This window comes from Sminthopsis crassicaudata, chromosome 3 (assembly GCF_048593235.1).
Source record: "Sminthopsis crassicaudata isolate SCR6 chromosome 3, ASM4859323v1, whole genome shotgun sequence".
In the NCBI taxonomy this organism is placed as follows: Eukaryota; Metazoa; Chordata; class Mammalia; order Dasyuromorphia; family Dasyuridae; genus Sminthopsis; species Sminthopsis crassicaudata.
Window position 1 is genome coordinate 654,022,822 of NC_133619.1, and position 21,074 is coordinate 654,043,895.

At 36.7% G+C, this 21,074-nt stretch overlaps 1 protein-coding gene across 2 annotated transcripts in view; it reads left to right on the forward strand.

Moving 5' to 3' along the window:
- LOC141564695 (uncharacterized) overlaps nt 1-21,074 on the forward strand; it is a 90,853-nt gene that overhangs the window by 48,345 nt on the left and 21,434 nt on the right. For both annotated transcript variants that reach the window (XM_074307479.1, XM_074307478.1), the window contains exons 6-14: nt 2,248-2,374; nt 4,298-4,393; nt 5,290-5,384; nt 7,188-7,314; nt 8,003-8,086; nt 10,025-10,119; nt 14,079-14,205; nt 15,093-15,188; nt 19,321-19,416. In XM_074307479.1, the coding sequence (XP_074163580.1) occupies nt 2,248-2,374; nt 4,298-4,393; nt 5,290-5,384; nt 7,188-7,314; nt 8,003-8,086; nt 10,025-10,119; nt 14,079-14,205; nt 15,093-15,188; nt 19,321-19,416 (943 nt within the window). The remainder of the gene's footprint in view (nt 1-2,247; nt 2,375-4,297; nt 4,394-5,289; nt 5,385-7,187; nt 7,315-8,002; nt 8,087-10,024; nt 10,120-14,078; nt 14,206-15,092; nt 15,189-19,320; nt 19,417-21,074) is intronic.

Here is a 21,074-nt window from a genome sequence, read left to right on the forward strand (position 1 = left end):
GATAATTTTGATTATTTTAAATTAAAATCTTCTTATATAAATAAAACCTATGTAGCCAAGAATAGAAGGAATGCAGAAAATGGGAAAAATAACTTTTATAGATAGTCTGTCAGATGGAATGTGATTAGGTTGGAATATAGTTATGATCTAGGAAATGATGAAGCTAGTTGATTTAGAAAAACATGGAACGATTTGAACTTCTGAAAGAAGATGGTCTCCATCTCCAGAGAAATAAATGACAAGTGAAAATAAACACAGTACAAACTGTGTAGAAAATTATGATGTCCATATTAACATCAGATGTATAATGAATATGCTAATAATCTAGATTTTTCAGAGCTACCATTTTGCCAGCAGATTCTGGTCAGAGGGTTACAGTGCAACTTGAAATGACCATCAATTCCTGACAACACTCTTCTTTGTAGGTTAAGTAAAGAGAATCAAAGATTGCAGAACCTGTTCCTGTCACCTGTCCCCCGCCAAGTAATGACCCCAGTGATTTGGAACAATCACTTAAACTATTCCCATAAAACCGGAGAACACCCATATTGTCTTGCACACATGGCCTTGTTGGGGGAAACCACTCAGGACCTGAAAATTATTGCATTGTAATTCATCTTCCCTATGTCTTCCTCCTTATGATTTGTGTATATAATTTCTGTCTTTATAGGAAAGGTCTTCTGCCCAAGAGAGCTACCAGTATCAAAATTTCATTTCTTACTCTTAAAGTGATTAATTAAATTAATTAAATCTAGATTGTTAGCATATTTAAATTAATTAAACCTCTACTTTATTTCTAAAAACCTGTCTCTAGGTCTACTTTGTGTGGCTCTAGCTACAGCTTATTTTAACATAAAAACATGTTAATAGGTTTTACATATATGTATATGTTTATAGGCAGCAATGTATATGTATGTGTGTATATGTGTAATTTATATATATATATATATATATATATACATATTTTTATATATGCGCACCTTTCTTCTGTGGGGGAGAAAGGAAAAAAGTAAAGTAAAAAGTATATAGCAGGGAACAAGGAACATACAAGGAAGCAAGAAAAAGCTGGACAGCTATGAAAAAAATGTGTAGTATTATTTATTATATATGTGTGTGTGTATATACTAATTTATGTATGTGTGTGTATTATTTATTATAAAGAAAACCTTTATAATAAAGGTTACATCTATATCTCTCTCTCTCTCTCTATATATATATATATATGATTTTCTTGAAATGGAAATTGATTGTTACACATTGAATCTTCTCTTATGTTCTGCTGTATACGTGGTAATTTTTTCTTATTAAGTTGAAAATTAATTTTAAAAATTTAAAAATATCTTCAAAACAACTTGGAAAAGTAGGTGCTGTTAATATTCCCAATGGTTTCAGAAAATTTTTGCAGCAGATACCCAAATATACTCCAGATGAAATTCCTCTAGTATAGCAGCCTGTCTGGGTACAGCCCCAACTAATACCAGCAAGTTACCTGATGGATGTCCAGGATGGTCCGGTGTACTCTGTGGGTGCACATTCATAAAACACATTCAAAAATCCCCACCAATGCACTTATATTTAATAAGCAGTAGGCAAAATTAGTTCAAAGAGACTATGTTTACTAAAATAACCTCGTAAGAATGATAGCTACAACATATTGTCATGTAAAATTGAGGCAAATTCTCCCAGAAATTCAGAAAATATCATTGTGGAGAGTGGCCTCCCTGACCCTATTCCTTTCTATGATTTGACTCTTAATAGCCAGAGTTCATTTTCTCTTGTATCCGAAATTTATTCTCTTCTATAATGGCAGGAGTCACAGTTGCTCAGAATTTTCTCCACTGATTGTTTCTCCCTAAGGATTATGTCTTCTTTGGTTTTATTTTTAAACTTGTTCTTTATGGCTCATTTTTAATCTCTTTTGGATTGCTTCCTTCCAGGAAAGGGGGAAGATGGGGAAGTTGGGAAAGAAATTTGGAACATAAGGTTTTGCAACAATGAATCTTGAAAACTATCTTTGCGTGTATTTTGAAAATGAAAATCTATTATAAAATTTTTTTAAAGTCATGTCCTTTAAGTCATACAGTCTAGTACAAAATGTGGCACATTTTAAGTCAGTGTTAAACACAGAATAATTAAGACCCTCAATGTCTTGGGAACCATCCCCTATGAATCCTGTGAATTCTCTGCATCCTCCAGGCTCCATCTGTATGTGTCTGTGGCTGAGCAGGAGTGTGTTCTATATTCCAGGGAACAGTGACATTCAACGATGTGGCTGTGTACTTCACAAAGAAGGAATGGAAGATACTGGATGCCTCTCAGAAAGAACTCTACAGAGAGGTGATGCTGGAGAACTATGAGAACCTGGTGTCTCTGGGTAAGGCAGCTTCGGCAAATCTGTTTGTCCTTGGAAGTATGTTTATGATTAAACTTTTTTTATTATAGCTTTTTACTGACAATTTATGCATGGGTAATTTTGACAACATTGTTGCTTGCACTCACTTCTGTTCCAACCTTTCCCTTCCCTCCCTCCACCCCCTTCCCTAGATGTCAGGCAGTCTCATACATGTTAAACATGGTAAAGTATATCTTAGATACCATATATGTGTGCAGATCCATACAGTTCTCCTGTTGCACAAGAAAAAATGGATTCAGAAGGTAAAAATAACCTGGGAGGAAAAACGAAAATGGAAGTAGTCCACATTCATTTCCAGTGTTCCTTCTCTGGGTGTAGCTGATTCTGTCCATCATTGATCAATTGGAAATGAATTGGATCTTCTCTTTGTTAAAAATATCTACTTCCATATGATTTAAAATTTCCAAAAATGTCTGGGATGCCTGAAGTGCTCACTTGAGGTTTAATGGTACATGTAATTTATGTAATATATGGAGATTCCCACATCCTTCAGGATGAAGGTATATATGTATGTATGTATACTGGCTAGCATTTTTATTTATTTTATTTTATTTTATTTTTTCCCTGAGGCTGGGGTTAAGTGACTTGCCCAGGATAACATCACACAGCTAGGAAGCATTAAGTGTCTGAGATCAAATTTGAACTCGGGTCCTCCTGAATTCAGGGCTGATGCTCTGTTCACTGCGCCACCTAGCTGCCCCTTTATTGTACTTTAAGGTTTGTAATTGAAGTAACTTTTTTCTCCCTCAGATCAAAGCTTAGCCCCAGAGAAAGAGAGTATTCATTAAGTTCTGATTATGTGCCAGTCATTGATTTAAACCATGCTAGACTTGAGGATATAAATATAAGGGTTTTTTTTTAAAACAGTTCCTTTCTTCAAGGAACTTATAAATTCTAGTAGGAAAAAAGAACATATAAAGAAAGCTGCAAAGAGAGTGAGAGAAGGGTATCCATATTGGGTCAAAGACATGAAAGGTTCCTATTAGCAGAGAGTGAGTCAATGAAATTTAATTTTCTGTCTGTTCCCCATTCATCTCCCCATGCTTCCTGCAATACGCTATGAAGAATCTTTCAGAGATCCTTAGCACTCCCGCCTGGACCTTCTTTTCCTTATAGAATCAAGGGTTTGATGGTATACTTAGAGAACCTCAAAGACTGCTAAAAAGCTATTAGAAATAATTCAAAATTTCAGCAAAGTGGCAGGATACAAAATAAATCCACATAAATCCTCAGCATTTTTATACATTACCAACACAATCCAACAGCAAGAGATACAAAGAGAAATTCCATTCAAAATAACGGTCGATAGTATAAAATATTTGGGAATATATCTACCAAAGGAGAGTCAGGAATTATATGAGCAAACTTACAAAACACTTGCCACAAAAATAAAGTCAGATTTAAATAATTGGAAAGACATTCAGTGCTCTTGGATAGGCCGAGCGAATATAATAAAGATGACAATACTCTCCAAACTAATCTCTTTATTTAGTGCTATACCAATCACACTCCCAAGAAACTATTTCAATGACCTAGAAAAAATAACAACAAAATTCATATGGAAGAATAAAAGGTTGAGAATTGCAAGGAAACTAATGAAAAAAAAGTCAGAGGAAGGTGGTCTAAGTGTACCTGATCTAAAGCTATATTATAAAGCAACAGTCACCAAAACCATTTGGTATTGGCTAAGAAATAGACCGGTAGATCAGTGGAACAGATTAGATACAAAGGACAAAAAGGGTACATCTACAGCAATCTAGTCTTTGACAAACCCAAAGATACCAACATTAGAGACAAAAATTCATTATTTAGAATCAAGGGTTTGAGACTTCATTGTGAGCTGTCTCTCTCCTCAGTCCTTTCTACTTCTTTCCCCATAAACAGGGCTCCTCCTTTTCCAGCCAGATGTGATCTCCCAGTTGGAAAGAGGTGAAGCACCATGGCCGCCAGAAGGAGAAGTCCCCAAAAGCCCTGCTCCAGGTGAGTGAGCCACAACTAAGCAGCAGGACTCCTTGGTACAACAGCTCAGCTTCTCAGTCATGGGACTGGACCTTTGAAATATTCCCCCAGGTTAGTGGAGCCCTACAGAGATGGGGCAATGTGAAGTCTCTAATGTGCTTTCAGCTCATCCAGTGCTAGAGTTAGAGCTGAAGCAGACCTTAGAGGGGTCTCCTCATTCTACAGATGGACCCAGAGACCCAGAGAAGATAAGTGACTTGGCCACACTCACCATGAGTAAGTGAGGTATGGAAGACAGCCAAAGGGATGGAGACTGGAGACAAGGCTAGGTGTCGGAGAAGACGTAGGAGGCTAGTTGGTAGAAAGCAGGAGCTAAGAAGAAAGTCAAGCGAGTCAGTGAAGAGTCAGCTAGTAGCAGAATTCAGGGGTACTTGAACCCAGTATTGCATTGTTTCCATCAGATCCCGTAGTCTCTGATAGTACTTAGCTTGTGCCTTATGTCTTGTTCCAAAGGATTCAGCAGATTCATTCTCACACATCCTTGGTGCTAGGCAGGAAAATGGGAATGATTTTCTTTTGAAATGAAAGTGTTACTGAGTCATAGAAAGTTGAGCTGAATACGGAGTCTATCACATAGGAGATAAGGGAGAAAGCTATAAACTAAACACGTTTCTTAATTCTCAGATCGGACCTCCATCCATTAGAACCTGCTGTGATCCCTGTAGCTGAGTCAGTGTTCCGGACAATAATATTCCATTACTCTTTTCTCTGAATATGGGAAGGGGCTACTCCTGAGTTCCTTTTGAGCCCATATTTTATAGGAGTCATTGTACCATGTGCATGTGGGGAATTCTGCCTTGGTGAGTTCGAATTTTCAAGAAAGGATTGCTCTTCACGACTTCTTTATTGTCTCACAGCTCCACTTTCTCAAGATTCTGCCCTTCTTCAAGAAAAGAAAACCAAGAAAGAGGAGGAAAGCATGATTTCTATGCACTTGGCCATCACGTCCCAGGTGAATTAGGCCTTCCTTTCTCTACTAAAATATGGCTTGTTTTCTCATTGTATGGACCCTTTTCATTCCTTGATCTTTTTTGATCATGTCTTATCTAAAGACCTGATCATTAATTTTTCTTAGGAGAATTATTATTAATAATAATTATTTTTTTTGCTGAGGCAATTGGATTAAGTGACTTGCCCAGGGTAATAATTATTATTAATTAATTAATTTTATAAAATTTAATAAATAATACATATATTTTAATTAATTCTTAATTAATTATTTTTCTTCCCAGAATTATTATTATCAGATTATTCCCATGGATGAGAGTCTATAAATAATGAAAGGGTGGAATCTTACAGGTCATGTGGTCTAAATCCCTTATTAAATGCATGAGGAAGTTGAGTCTTGGACAGTTAAACAGTATTTCCAGTATACCATAGTGGTCTAAGAGGAATGTTTGATGGTGATTCACTAGCCCAAGTCAACATATCAGACAAGAGAAATGAGCTCACCTTAGCATGTCTTGGGATGGATAAAGCTTTGTTGACTCAACAGGATTTTGTCCTTCTCCTCATATTGCTTAGTAAATATTTCACATCTCAATAAAATATAGTCTGTAGTGTCCCAAAGAATTATTTTAATATCACCTTTTTCTTAGTAGATATGGATCATTAAAAAGTAGATATGGATCATGTATGGATCTGGAGACATTGTCAGGTGCCAGTATTCTAAGGCTATAGCGCCCATCCTACTCATTTGAGCTTTCATACTTGTACTGGATCCAGTGATAAAACAGATAGCAAGACTTAAATATTAAGCTATTTAAAAACTATTCATAAAAAAATTTGGTTTGAGTTGGAAAGAAAACGTACTGACTAGCCAATCATCATTTGGAAGAAAAAAAAAAGGAAAAATAATACTCTTTTTCTCCATTGGATTCCTATAGTACTAGGAAGAATCTTAGGTGGAGAATTGTCCCATTTGGTTCCAGAAAATGCATAAGACACCCAAATAAACCTGAAGTGGAATCCCATAGTGTAGCTCCCTCTCTGGTATCTACACTCCCAACTCAAACTTGCAGCCTATAGGTTGGTCCAGGAATTGACTCCTTCAAGGGTAAGGTACTCTGTGGGTACACATTCATAAAATTATATCTGAGAAGTCCTCACCAATGTACTTATATTTAATAGCCAGTCAGTAGACAAAATTAGGTCAAAGTAAAGACATTTACTAAAATAACCTAGTAAGAATGGTAGCTATGCCATATTGTCATATAAAATTGAGGTATATTCTCCTGGAAATTACCAAGGTGCCATTGGGAAGAGTGGGCATCTGAGCCTGTGCCTTTCTACAACTTGATTCCCAATTGCCAGGGCTAATTAATTCTCTCTTGGACCCAAAATTCACTGTCTTCTCTACTGCTGGAGGTCACATTTCTCAGAACTTTCTCCACTGATTGTTTCTAGGGATTATGTCCTGATTCCTGAACATGTTCTTTATTGATGTGTTTGATGTAGGGACACCAAATGTTGGGGTTTAGTCACATGATGAATTCACAATGGCCATTTATTCAGAAGAGAGTCCCAACAAAACAAAGAGATACGATAGGAAGGATAAATATGAAATAGACTTGGGAGAGCAATAGGGTTATCCAGGAAAGGAGTTTGGAAGAATCCATTAAAGGACTATGCCATGAGGTAGGAGTTGGCGGTGACTGGCAGGCTAAATCCATAGGGGAGTTTTAAAGAGTTAGGGCATCCTCCAGGGTCCATTTGAGGGTTATCTGGTTGAGGCAGAGTGTGTTCTATATTTCAGCAAACAGTGACATTCAAGGATGTGGCTGTGTACTTCACAAAAAAGGAATGGAAGATACTGGATGACTCTCAGAAAGAACTCTACAGAGAGGTGATGCTGGAGAACTATGAGAATCTAACGTCTCTGGGTAAGGCAGCTTTGTCTTGCAAATCTCTTGGAAGTGTGTCTTCAATTTAACTTTCCAAAAACTCCCAGGGTACTTGAATTGTCACTTGAAGTTTAAGAACACATGCTATTTATGTAATATATGGAGATCCCTAAATCCTTCAGGATAAAAATACATACTAGCTAGCATTTTTGTGGTGCTCTCCAAGTTTGTAATTCCAAGGAAATAACCTTTTTTCTATCTCAGGTCAAAACTTAATCCCAGAGAAAGTACCCCAAAATAAATAGATAGAGTTTTATTAACCACTGAATATGTGACAAAAAGCCTGAGGATTCAAATATAAGCAAAAACCAGAAAACAACAAAGGTAATTCCTATCTTCAAGGAATATCTATTCTATTAAGGGAAGGCAATACTTAAAAGAGAACTTGAAAGAGGCAAAGACTTAAAAGATTCCTATTTTCTTAATAGAAATTAGTTCCTTATTTTCTTAATATAAGTCAATTAAACTTAATTTTCTGTGTGAGCCCCAATGAACTGACCAATCTCCCCATGCTTCCTCTGCATACAACACAAAGAATCTTGCAGTGGTCTTTTGTACTCTAAGCCTGGACTTTCCTGATGTTTCCTGTTTAAGAAAAAAGAGTTTGGGATGACAATGGGAGACCATCTCTCTCCTCAGCTCTTTCCATTTCTTTTCTCATGAGCAGGAACCCTCCTTTTCCAGCCAGATGTGATCTCCCGAATGGAGAGAGATGAAGTGCCATGGCAGCCAGAGGGAGAAGTCTCCAAAGGTGAGTGAACCACAATCAGCCAGGCAAGAATCCCAGGCCAGTGGAGAAGTGCAGTCTAGGAGGAAGTCTCCAGTTATCCAGTTCTAGAGTTAGGGGTGGAACAGACCTTAGAGGTGGATGAGAGCTGGGCCTGGAGCTATTAAAGAAGTGAATTCCAATCTGGCTTTACTTACTTACTGGCTGTGTGATCCTGCACAGTCATTTAAATTATGTCTGACTTAGTTTCCTTATTTGTGAAATGGGGATAATAAGAGTTTCTACCTGCCAGGGCTATGGTGAGGATCACATGCAATTTTTTTTTTTTAACGTTTTGCAGAATTTAAAAATACGCAAATATACGCACATATACACGCTTATTGTTCGGTCATTTGCAATCATATCTAACTGTGAACCCTTTTGGAATTTTCTTGGCAAAGATATTGGAGTAATTTATCATTCCCTTCTCCAGCTCATTGCACAGATGAGGAAACTGAGGGAAACAGAATTAAGTGACTTGACCAGAGTCACATAGTTAGTGAGTCTATGAGGCCTAATTTAAACTCAGATCTTCCCAACTCCAGGCCCAGCACTCCATTCACTATACCACCTAGTTGCCTGTTTGTACAGACATACACATATGTATAGTCATGTGTGTATATGTGCACATATATGTATCTGTGTATATACACATGTCTATTAATATGTATGTGCACATACATGAGTGTGATATATACATATACACACATATTTCAATGGATACATGTAGATATTAAGTGGAAAATTGGATTTTTTTTCATTAAATAAATCTGTGACTAAGACACAGATTTGAGCTGAATACCCAGTCTATCACATAATATGTAAGGGACAAAGCTATGAATTATAAATTGAAGCCATGTTTTCTGGTTCTCAGATCAGACCTCCATCCCTTGGAAGCTGCTATGATAACTGTAGCCCGATCAGTGTCTCATTCACTAAGGTTCTATGGGCCTTTTCTCTGAAACTGAGAAAGGGGGAATGGCAAGTGAAAATTTTTGAGACAGTTTCTGGGTAAATTGTAATTTAATTTATTAATTGCAACCAGCAAATAATAAAATGAGCTCATTTTTCCTCTTGGTGAGCAGAGATGTAACCTACGAAATCTCCAATACTTATAGACTTTGGAAAAGTGATTGTACCTGAAAGTGGAAATCAACTCTCATTGGTTAACAAGTAATGAAAGAATGAACATGATAATGGCAGGTGGCCTTATCCTAATGAAGGGCCGGGCGACGTGACTCTGATCATTCAGTCTTGATCAAACTGACTTATACATACCTAAATCATCCCACCTAGGGTAATCTAGACAAAAGGAGGAATTCGCTGCCACCCAGATCTATCTGACTAAAACAAAATGGTTTGGAATCCACCAATTCACTGAAATTAGAATTTTTTATCTTTTGGGCAGATCTTGGTTTTCCCAGGGATATACATCTATCCAGGATTTCACCTTATCATCAATCCTGCCTTTTTAAGGCTGCTAGATAACCTACAGGTGCTGATTCTGAATGAGGAAATAGGAAAGGGAAGAACCTTAGTCCCAATTCAATAGTTGGTTATCGATATGATACACAAATCATCATTTCTCTCAAAGATGACTCCTGGGCTCCCTTTGAACCCCTGTTTTTTAGTAAAGTCTATTGCTCTTAGAATCATTGCTCTTGTTAGAATGATAAAAAGGAATTATCTCTTTGCAAATTCCTTTTAAGATGTATTATTTCTTTAGGCTTAACACAACTCAAGAAGGATTTGTTGATATTCATCAACAATTCATGTGACTTTCCTTGGTATCTGCTCATTGTACTAAGAGCTGGAGAGTTCTAAAGGAGTAATTGTATTGTGAGTATGTGGGGAATCTCACCCTGATAAGTTTGGAAGTTTTGAGAAAGGATTGCTCTTCATGGCTTCTTTCTTGTCTTACAGATCTGCTTTCTCAAGATTGCGACCTTCCTCAGGAGGGAAGTATCAAGGAAGAGGAGGAAGGAATAATTTCTGTGCAGTTGGCCATCAGATCCCAGGTGAGTTAGATCTTTCTCTCTGCAGTGAAATGCCAGGTCTCATAGGATGGACCCTTTTTTTCCTTGGATCTTTTTTGGTTAGCCATGCCTTATCCAAACACCTAATCATTAATTTTTCTCCACAGAAGATTAACTATTTTATGGATAACTCAGAGTTTGTAAATTAATAAAAATTGGAAAGCATCTTACAAGTAATGTGGTCTATCCCCCTTATTTAACACACAAGGACATTGGGCCTTGGACAGATGAACAGTACTTCCATTACACCGGGTGGTATAGGGGAATGTTTTCCCCTGCTGAACATACTTCTAAGATCAGTGAATCTCAGAATTTACAAGGAGATTGTACTCAACTGGCTCAAATCACAATGAACACAAATGCTATTGGTAACATACCAGGCAAGAGACATGAGGTTATCTTGGCATATTCCGTGCTGGAAAAAGTTTTGTTGAGATTGTGCTTACTATTTTCTTTCCCAAATATCTCTAATCATCTCTTGAACTATGTGTTCTGAAATTTTGACAGAAATCAATGACAATTTTTCTTTCCTATAGTTTACAAAATCCACTCATTTACCTTTTATGGAAATTGGAAAATATTTATTCTTTTGGGGCTTAATGATTTGGACTCATCAAGAATAGCTTGATGCCTAGAGGAGGGGGAATGAAGAAGGGAAGGAGGGAGAAAAATATGGAATGCAAGGTTTTGCAAGGGTGAATTTGAAAACTATTTTGCATGTATTTCAAAAAGTAAAAAAGTTATTATTAAAAAAAAAGAATAGCTAAATTCTCTGTTATTGTCCTTTTACTTATATGAGATTTCAATTCACTATAATATATATTTACTTTATACTTTCCAGGTCAGAGATTATTCTTGGTCAAAAATTCCCCCTCCCTCCCTCAAAAAACAAACACCATTAAAAACATTTCTTAAGCTACATCTATATCTATACTTATACTTGATACACAGTAGCTAAATGTTGAGGATACAAAGAGTATATAAAGGGGAAAATTTCCATGCTGCCAAGGAGTTTATACTCTATTGGAAGAAAAATATACACAGAGTAATTGTTGGGTATTTTTTGAATTTTTTTTCCTGTGTAATGCTTTAGCTACACTTGAAATATTTTGATGCACTGCCTTATTGTTGTCATTCTCTAGCATTTATTATTTCTAGAATATTTCTAGAATATTTTCTTTTACCAACTCATTATTCAAGATGTTATAAACACTATCTTCCATTTTCAAAAAAAAAAAAAAAAACCACTGGCATTTAATGGGCTTTGTCATTGTAAAGAGAAAAAATAGGCAAGATGTACAAGTGAGATAATGTGTGGCCCAAAGTGCTGGACTGATCATAGACTTATCCTCTCCAAGCTAAAGATCCCCATTCAATAAACACAGTGACCTATGGCAAGACAACTATAAGAAATCTTAATGTTAACAGATTAGTGTCCTTCTTGTGCCTAATGTGTGAGAGTTACTCAGCTAGTAACATTTGAACTCAGGTCTTCATGACTCCAGGTCTGGTGCTCTAACCACCAAACAACCTACCTTCCCTTCCTACCTAAGTAGGATAATCAGGAGAAAATCTGTAGGACACATTCCTAAAAGTAAAGCTCAGAAATTCCTACAAAGTATTTACATTTAATAGTCACCCAGGAGTCAAAATCAGTTTAAAATAAAGGTATTTACTAAAATGCTATGATGAGAATGGTAGCTATTACATTTTTGCTCCATAAACCTGAAACAAACTCTCCTAGAGATAGATGGGGGGCAGAACCAGGATGGTGGAGGAGAGACATTTTTATCTGAGTTCTCCCTGATTTCCCTCATATCATCACCAAATCAAGCCTCTGAACTGCTTTTGGAGTGACAGCGCATAAATATTTGTAGTATAACAAATTTCCAGCAAAAGATATTTTGGAAGAACTTCAGAAAAGGTCTGTTTAAATTGGCATGGAGGGAGGGGAAAAGCACGGGCAAGCATGCAGAGACCTAGGGTGATGTGGTGTCCGCGAGCCAGGAATATAACTGAAAGAATTTATAGCAATGTTGGCTACTCTGTTCTGTTGTAAGCCAGTAGATCATCAGATTAGATGCAAGACATCCAACACAAATACAAAAGGTAAATAGTGAGCCCCTGAACCCCAGAATCCCCAGAATAAAGGAGACCTAGCCATGCCCACCCAGCATCAAGAGTTAGTCAGCAAAGTTAGTCAGCACAGACTCAGTGCAGCCTCTGTCGCCTGTAGAGGAAGCTTGGACAATCTCCCCCTTACCCTAAAAGCAGACCTCAATCTTTAAAAAAATGAGCAAAAAGCAAGAAGAATTCTGATCGTAGATAGTTTTTATGGAAAAGAGAAGAACAGATTTCAAACCCTGAGGACACTAAAAGCAGATCATCTCCAGATGAAGCCCCAAAGGTGATATGAATTGATCCCCATTTCACAAGATTCTTTTGGAAGAATTCAAAAAGGACCTTAAAAGACAGAAGAAAATAGGAAAAGGAAATGAGAATTTTGCAAAAGGGTTTAGAAAAGGAAACACAGAAATTATCTGAAGAAAACTCCTTAAAAATAGATTTAGTGAAATGGAAAAATCAATTAACTCCTTACAAAATAGATTTATAGGTAAAAGCACATAATTCCTCACAAAATAGATTTGACAATATGGAAAAAAACCAACTCCTTGAAAAACATAATTTCTGAAGGAAATTCACTGAACAAAATAACTTATTTTAAAATTCAATTAGCCAAATGCAAAAGGAGCTTTTAAAAAGGCAACTGAAGGACATAATTTGCTAAAAATTAGAACTAAACAAATAGAAATGGATGACTCAATGAGACATCAAGAATCAAGAAGAAACAAAAAGTCAAACAACCCCCCCAAAAAAAATATAGAAGAAAATGTAAAATACCTCATTGGAAACACAACTGACCTGGAAAATATATCTAGGAGAGACAATCTAAGGAATATTGGACTTCCTAAAAACCATGACAAAAAAAAAGAGCCTAGACATTATCTTTCAGAAAATCCTCAAGGAAAACTGCCCTGATTTTCTAGAATTAAAAGGTAAAATAATCATTGAAAGAATTCACTCATCAATTTCTGAAAGAGACCCCCAAAATGAAAACTCCAAGGAATATCATAGCTAAATTTCAGAATTATCAGACCAAGGAAGAAATATTGCAAGCAGCCAAAAACAAACAATTCAATTATCGAGGAGTCACAATCAGGATTACCCAGGATTTAGCAGCTTCCAGTTTAAAAGATCAAAAGGTCTGGAATCTGATATTCTGAAAGGCGAAGAAAATTGGACTGCAATCAAGAATAAGCCATCTAGCTAAAATGAGCATTATCTTTCCGGGAAGAAGATGGACTTTCAATGACACAAATGAATTATACTTATTTCTGATGAGAAGACCAGAGCTAAACAAAAAATTTGAACTCTAGAGATATATGAAGTATCATTAGGAAGAGTGGGCACACTCTTGCACCATCTTGGTAGTGAGTCACACATATGAGGAGCACATGAGGGTAAAGTACCTCCTACTTATAGCATTAGAAAGCTCCATTGCTTTCTCTTTATGGGGTCCTCACTCCTGGGTGTAGAATTTTTTCTGCATCCCTTGAACCTGCTCCTTTCTACAGTTTGACTCCCAATTGCCAGGATAAATTCTCTCCTGAATCAATAATTCACTCCCTTTTCTACAGCCAGGATTCCCATTCTCTAGAACTTTCTTTACTAACAATTACGATGTTCTGTTTGGTTTTATTTTTAAACATGGTGTTTATGTTGTGGAGTCTAGTGCAAAATGAAGATATGAAAGTCAGTGTTTGACACAGAATAATTAAGACCCTCAATGTCATGGGCACCACTCTCTATAAATCCTGTCAACAATATCATTCCTCCGTGGTCTATTTGAGGGATGAGCAGGAGTGTGTTTTATATTTTAGGTAACAGTGACATTCAAGGATGTGGTTGTGGACTTCACAAAGAAGGAATGGAAGACACTGAATGCTTCTCAGAAAGAACTCTACAGAGAAGTGATGCTGGAGAACTATAAGAACCTGGTGTCTCTGGGTAAGGGAATCATTCCTTTTGGAATTCCCATACAATTTTGTCTGTACTTTAAATTAATTTTCCCAAAACTCCTGAATTGCTCAGGTTTAAGGATATATATATATATGTGTGTGTGTGTGTGTGTGTATGTGTATATATATATATATGTATATATACATATATACACACATATATATGCATATATATAGATATATAATTTTGAGTTCATAATTCCAAGGAAATAACTTTTGCTTTATTCCCCCCTCCCCATGAAAGCATAGTCACCGTGAGGATACCCAAAGATAGATAGGAAACAGAAATAAAAGATGATAGATAGATAAATAGAACATTTATTGTGCATTGACTATTAACAAGAAACTATTCTAAGCAACTATAAGTCCCCCCCCCAAAAAAAAAACCCCAGTCAGTTAGTACTCACAAGGAACTTCTATTTTACAGGAGAGAGAATATATAAATAAAGCTGGAGAGTGGGGGAAGAGTACTCACGTTGGGTCATAGACATGAAAGGTTACATTTTTATTTTGCTGAGGCAATTGGGGTTAAGTGACTTGTCCAGGATCACCCAGACAGGAAGTGTTAAGTTTCTAAAGCCAGGTTTGAATTCAGGTCATCCTGACTTCAGGGCAGGTGCTCTATCCACTGGACCACCTAGCTGCCCCAGATTCCTATTTTCTTAGCAAGGAATGGGTCAGTGAAACTTAATTTTCTCTCTAAGCCCAAACCAACTGACTCATCTCTCTATACTTCCTGTGTAGACAATACAAAGAACCTTTCAGAGGTCTTTGCACTCCACCTAGACCTTCTTTTCCTTACAGAATTAAGGGTTTGGGACCCCATTGTGAGCTGTCTCTCCTCAGTCCTTTCCACCTCTTTCTTCCCATAAACAGGGCTCCTCCTTTTCCAGCCAGATGTGATCTCCCAGTTGGAGAGAAGTGAAGCACCATGGCCGCCAGAAGGAGAAGTCCCCAAAAGCCCTGCTCCAGGTGAGTGAGCCACAACTAAGCAGCAGGACTCCTTGGTACAACAGCTCAGCTTCTCAGTCATGGGACTGGACCTTTGAAATATTTCCCCAGGTTAGTGGAGCCCTACAGAGATGGTGCAATGTGAAGTCTCTAATGTGCTTTCAGCTCATCCAGTGCTAGAGTTAGAGTTGAAATAGACCCTAGAAGGGTCTTCTCATTCTATAGATGGACCCAAAGACCCAGAGAAGATAAGTGACTTGGTCACACTTACTATGGGAGTCAGGGATGGACTCAGGCTTCCAGATCCCTGGACTTCAAGCTAGTGACCTTTTTTCCTGTACTACTCTACTCCATTCCCTAATCTTTCACCTCAATAAGTCATTCTCTCTCTCTCTCTCTCTCTCTCTCTCTCTCTCTCTCTCTCTCTCTCTCTCTCTCTCTCTCCTCTTTTTTTTCTCTCTTTCATTTCATTCATATTTCACCCCAGACTCAGCAAAAGATAGATTTCTTCTTCTTTTTTGTGTTCAGTTAATATATATGTATATATCTCTATATATTTTAAGTTTATTATTTATTTTAAACATTCTTTTCTTTTTAAAAATTTAGTTCCAAATTTTCTCCCTCCCTCCAACTTCTCTATCACCTATCTTGAAAAGGCAAGAAATAAGACATAAATTATACATGTGAAGTTATACAAAACATATTTGCATATTAGCCACATTTTTTAAAAAGCAAGAAAAATAGAGATAAGAATATTTCCATGTGAACCTGAGTTCTCTCTCAGAGCTAGCTATTTCTCCATCATAAGTCTTTTAGAATTGTCTTGGATCATTTTTTTTTGAGCAGTAGCTAAGTCTTTTACAGTTGATCATCATTATAATATTGCCAATATTATGCAAAATTATTTTTTGGTTATTCTCATGTAACTTTGCATCAGTTCATATAAATCTTGCCATATTTTTTCTGAAACCAACCTGCTCACCATTTCCCACTACACAGTAAGATCCTGTTTTAATCATATGTTAGAAGTTATTCAGTCATTCCCCAGTTGATGGATATCCCTTCAATTTCTAGTTCTTTGAAACTACAAAAAACTTGCTACAAATATTTATGTACATATAGGTCCTTTCTCTTTTTATTTGATCACTTTGGAATACAGACCTACTAGTGGTAGTGCTGGATCAAAGGGTATGTACAGTTTTGAAATCCTTTGGACCTAGTTCTAAATTATTTTCCAGAATAATTGGAGTAGTTCAGTACTCCACCAACAATCATTAATATACCAATTTTGTCTTCGTTCCCTCCAGCATTTGTCACTTCTGGTAGGTATGTTCAGAATGGTTTTGATTTGCCTTTCTCTAATCAACGGTGATTTAGAACATTTCTTTTCATATGACTAAGCTTTGATTTTTTTTCATCTGGAAATTGCCAGTTTATATTCTTTAATCATCCCTTGGGGAATAGCTCTTATTTTTATACTCAGCAGTTGTATACTCAGCAGACCTTTATCAGAGTACCATACTATAAATTTTTTTATATATTATTTCATTGTATATGGTACATTTCAGCAAAATGTAGTTTCCCTGATTATCTCTTTGAATTAAGTGTATTTTTACTTTTAACTTTGTCTGAGATCATGATTGCTACCTCTGCATTTTTTAAATTTCCACTGAATCATAATGGATTCTGCTCCAGTCCCTTCTTTTAATTCTCTGTGTAAATCTTTCTGTATGCTTTTGATAAACCACATATTGTTGGATTGTTTCTAACCTATTCTGCTATCCGTTTCCATGTTGTGAGTAAGATATTCCCATGCCCATTCAGCAATGATTACTAATCCTGCATTTCCTTCCATCCTATTTTATTCTATTTCTTCTTCTCTCTTTCTTGTTACCCTGTCCTTCCTCAAAAGTCTATTTTGCTTCTAATCTATTTTGATTCTAAATACTACCTCCCTTAATCTGTTCTCCCATTTAGAACCCTCACCTTTTCTAATAATTCCTGTACAATCAATTCATATCCATACCTCTTGTCTATGAAGCAACTTTTTAGCTGCCCAAATAATTATATAAAGATCTTAGGAGTTGCATGTATTATCTTCTCACATGGAAATTTACATAGTTTAACTTTAGTGAATCCCTTTTGATTACTTTTTTCATATTTTACCTTTTCATATTTCTCTTGAGTCTTGTGTTTGAATGTTAAATTTCTAGTCAGCTTTGGTCTGAATGATTGAAAGTCATTTATTTAGTAAATCTCAATTTTCCTCCTTTTCCCTGAAAGATTATATTCAGTTTCGCTGGGTAGGTTATTTTGACTATAATCCTAGTTCCTTTGCCTTCTAAAATATCACATTCCAAGTCCTATGTTATTTTAATATTTAAGCAAATTAAATCTTGTGTGGCTTTACAATATTTGAATGATTCCTTTCTGGCTACTTGTAATATTTCCTCTTCAATATGGAAACTTTGGAATTTGCCTATAATATTCTCTAAGTTTTCATTTTGGGATCTCAGGAGATAATTGGTAGATCCTTTTGATTTCTTTTTTACCCTTTGGGTAGTTTTCCTTCATAATTTCTTGAAATATGATCTCTAGGCTCTTTCTTTGATCATGGCTTTCAGGCAGTCCAATAATTCTTGTTATCTCTTCTTAATCTTCCAAATCAGTTCTTTTTCAGTGAGATAGTTCACATTTTCTTCTATTTTTTTCCTTCTTTTGACTTTGTTTTATTATTTCTTGATGTCTCATAAAGTCAAGAATTCCACTCACCCCAAACCAACTTTTAAGGGATTATTTTCTTCAGTGAACTTTTGAAATTCACCTTTGGAATTTTTCTTTTTTCATTGGGACAAGTCTGCTCTTTAAGAAATTCTTTTTTTTAGTGAATTTTTTTGCTGCTTTTACCATTAGGCCAATTCTTCTTCATTTCTGCTCTTCTATTAGTCTGAGCTTCTATTATTGAAGAAATAATAACAAAAGAGATGCCTTTTCTTGGTTCCACTATCATATGACTAGTCAATGTCAGAGTGAGAATGAAAAATCCTCATACAAGGATTTTCCTATCATCTTGTGCCGCCTCTCTTTCTACAAAAAGGGGTATTTCCTTAAATCTTGCTCTTTAACCACTTTGCAGTGTTTGGTACTTCTGGAGAGCCCTTCACTTTTTGTTTGGCTTATGAGATTGCACTATGCTGATTTCCTCCTTCCTCTTAAAATGCTTCATATCTATTATCTGAAATGTTTCCCCTAAGCCTCAGATTCCAAAATCTTTATCTGTCTATTCTGCCTCCTCCTTTTCCTGGCCCTGTATGTTTTTCTCTCTGTTATACTCTCACCATTTCAGACAGGTCTTCCCTTCTTCAGTCTTTAACTATCCCTTCTCTACTGAGAATTTGGAAATTCACATCTCTCTCTCTCCTCACTCTCACTGGCACTTCAAGACGGCTTTCTGAACCTCTCCATTTGGACTTTACCCCAAAACACAGTCTTTTTTTTTCCTACTAAACCAAATATATTATTTCTCACCTCTCTCCCTCAACAAATCTTCCTCTCCAACTTCCTCTCTTCTGCCAGTGGGACTCACATTCTTCCAAGATAGAAATGTCCTTCATCTCCTGATCCCATTTCTTACCAAGTCCTGTGGGTTCTCCATTGACTATGTCTCTTGGAGTTATTAATGCAACTTTCCCTCTATGCAGCCTAATCGAGATCCACTTTTTCTCATATTCAGATGACTTGAACAGTCTTTTGGTGTCCCTGATTCCAGTCAAAGACATGAAAATTTTAATTTTTATTTTGCTGAGGCAATGGGGGTGAAGTGACTTATCCAAGGTCACCCAGTCAGGAAGTGTTAAGTTTCTGAAGCCAAATTTGAACTCAGGTCATCTTGACTTCAGGGCTGGTGCTCTTTCTACTACACCAACTAGCTTCCAAGGTTCCTGTTTTCTTAGCTAAGAATGGGTCAGTGAAACTTAATTTTCTCTCTAAGTCCCAAACCAACTGATTCACCTCCCCATGTGCATACAATACAAAGAATCTTTCAGAGGTTTGCACTCCACCTGGACCTTCTTTTCCTTATAGAATTAAGGGTTTGGGACCCCATTGTGAGATGTCTCTCCTCAGTCCTTTCTACCTCTTTCCCCATAAACAGGGCCTCTCCTTTTCCAGCCAGATGTGATCTCCCAGTTGGACAGAAGTGAAGCACCATGGCCGCCAGAAGGAGAAGTCCCCAAAAGCCCTGCTCCAGGTGAGTGAGCCACAACTAAGCAGCAGGACTCCTTGGTACAACAGCTCAGCTTCTCAGTCATGGGACTGGACCTTTGTAATATTCCCCCAGGTTAGTGGAGCATTACAGGGAGGTTCCGCTCATCCAGTGCTAGAGTTAGAGTTGAAATAGACCCTAGAAGGGTCTTCTCATTCTATAGATGGACCAAAGACCCAGAGAAGATAAGTGACTTGGTCACACTTACTATGGGAGTAAGGGATGGACTCAGGCTTCCAGATCCCTGGACTTCAAGCTAGTGAATTTTTACCTGTACCACTCTACTCCATTCCCTAATCTTTCACCTCAATAAGTCATTCTCTCTCTCTGTCTCTCTCTGTCTCTCTCTGTCTCTCTTTCTCTCTTTCTTGCCTCTCTCTCTCTCTTTCTTGCCTCTCTCTCTTCTCCTCTCTCTCTCTCTCTCTCTCTCTCTCTCTCTCTCTCTCTCTCTCTCCTCTCTCTCTCTCTCTCTCTCTCTCTCTCGCTCTCTCTCTCTCTCTCTCTCTCCTCTCTCTCTCTCTCTCTTTCTCTCTCTCTCTCCTCTCTCTCTCTCTCTCTCTCTCTCTCTCTCTCTTCCCCCCCTCTGTATCTTTCTTTCTCTCTTTCATTTCATTCATATTTCGCCCCAAACTCAGCAAAAGATAGATTTCTTCTTCTTTTGTGAGTACAATTAATATATATATATATATACTTTAAGTTTATTATTTATTTTCAACATTCTTTTTCTTTTTAAAATTTTTAGTTCCAAATTTTCTCCCTCCCTCCAACTTCTCTATCACCTACCTTAAAAAGGCAAGAAATAAGGCATAAATTATATATGTAAAATTATCCAAAACATATTTCCATATTAACCACATTTTTAAAAAGCAAGAAAAATAGAGAGAAAAAAGAATATTTCAATTTGAACCTGAGTTCTCTCTCAGAGATAGCTATTTCTCCATCATAAGTCATTTAGAATTGTGTTGGATCATTTTTTTGATCAGTAGGAGCTAAGTCTTTTACATTTGACCATCAATATAATATTGTCAATACTATGCAAAATTATTTTCTGATTATTCTCATATAACTTTGCAATCAGTTCATGTAAATCTTGCCATATTTTTTTCTGAAACCAACCTTTTCCCTACTCCACAATAAATTTTCCGCTACACAATAAGGTCCCATCTTAATCATATGTTTGAAGTTTTCAGTCATTCCCTAATTGATGGATATCTTTTCAATTTCCAATTCTTTGCCACTACAAAAAAACTTGCTTCAAATATTTATGTACATATAGTTCCTTTCTCATTTTATTTGATCTTATTGAAATACAGACCTACTAGTGGTATTGCTGGGACAAAGGGTATGTACAGTTGCAAACCCTTTGAGCCAGCAGTGTTATTACCGGGCTTATATCCCAAAGAGATCTTAAAGAAGGGAAAGGGACCTGGATGTGCAAGAATGTTTGTGGCAGCCCTCTTTGTAGTGGCCAGAAAGTGGAAACTACATGGATGCCCATCAGTTGGAGAATGGCTGAATAAATTGTGGCATATGAATATTATGGAATATTATTGTTCTGTAAGAAATGAGCAGCAGGAGGATTTCAGAAAGGCCTGGAGAAATTTACATCAACTGATGCTGAGTGAAATGAGCAGAACCAGGAG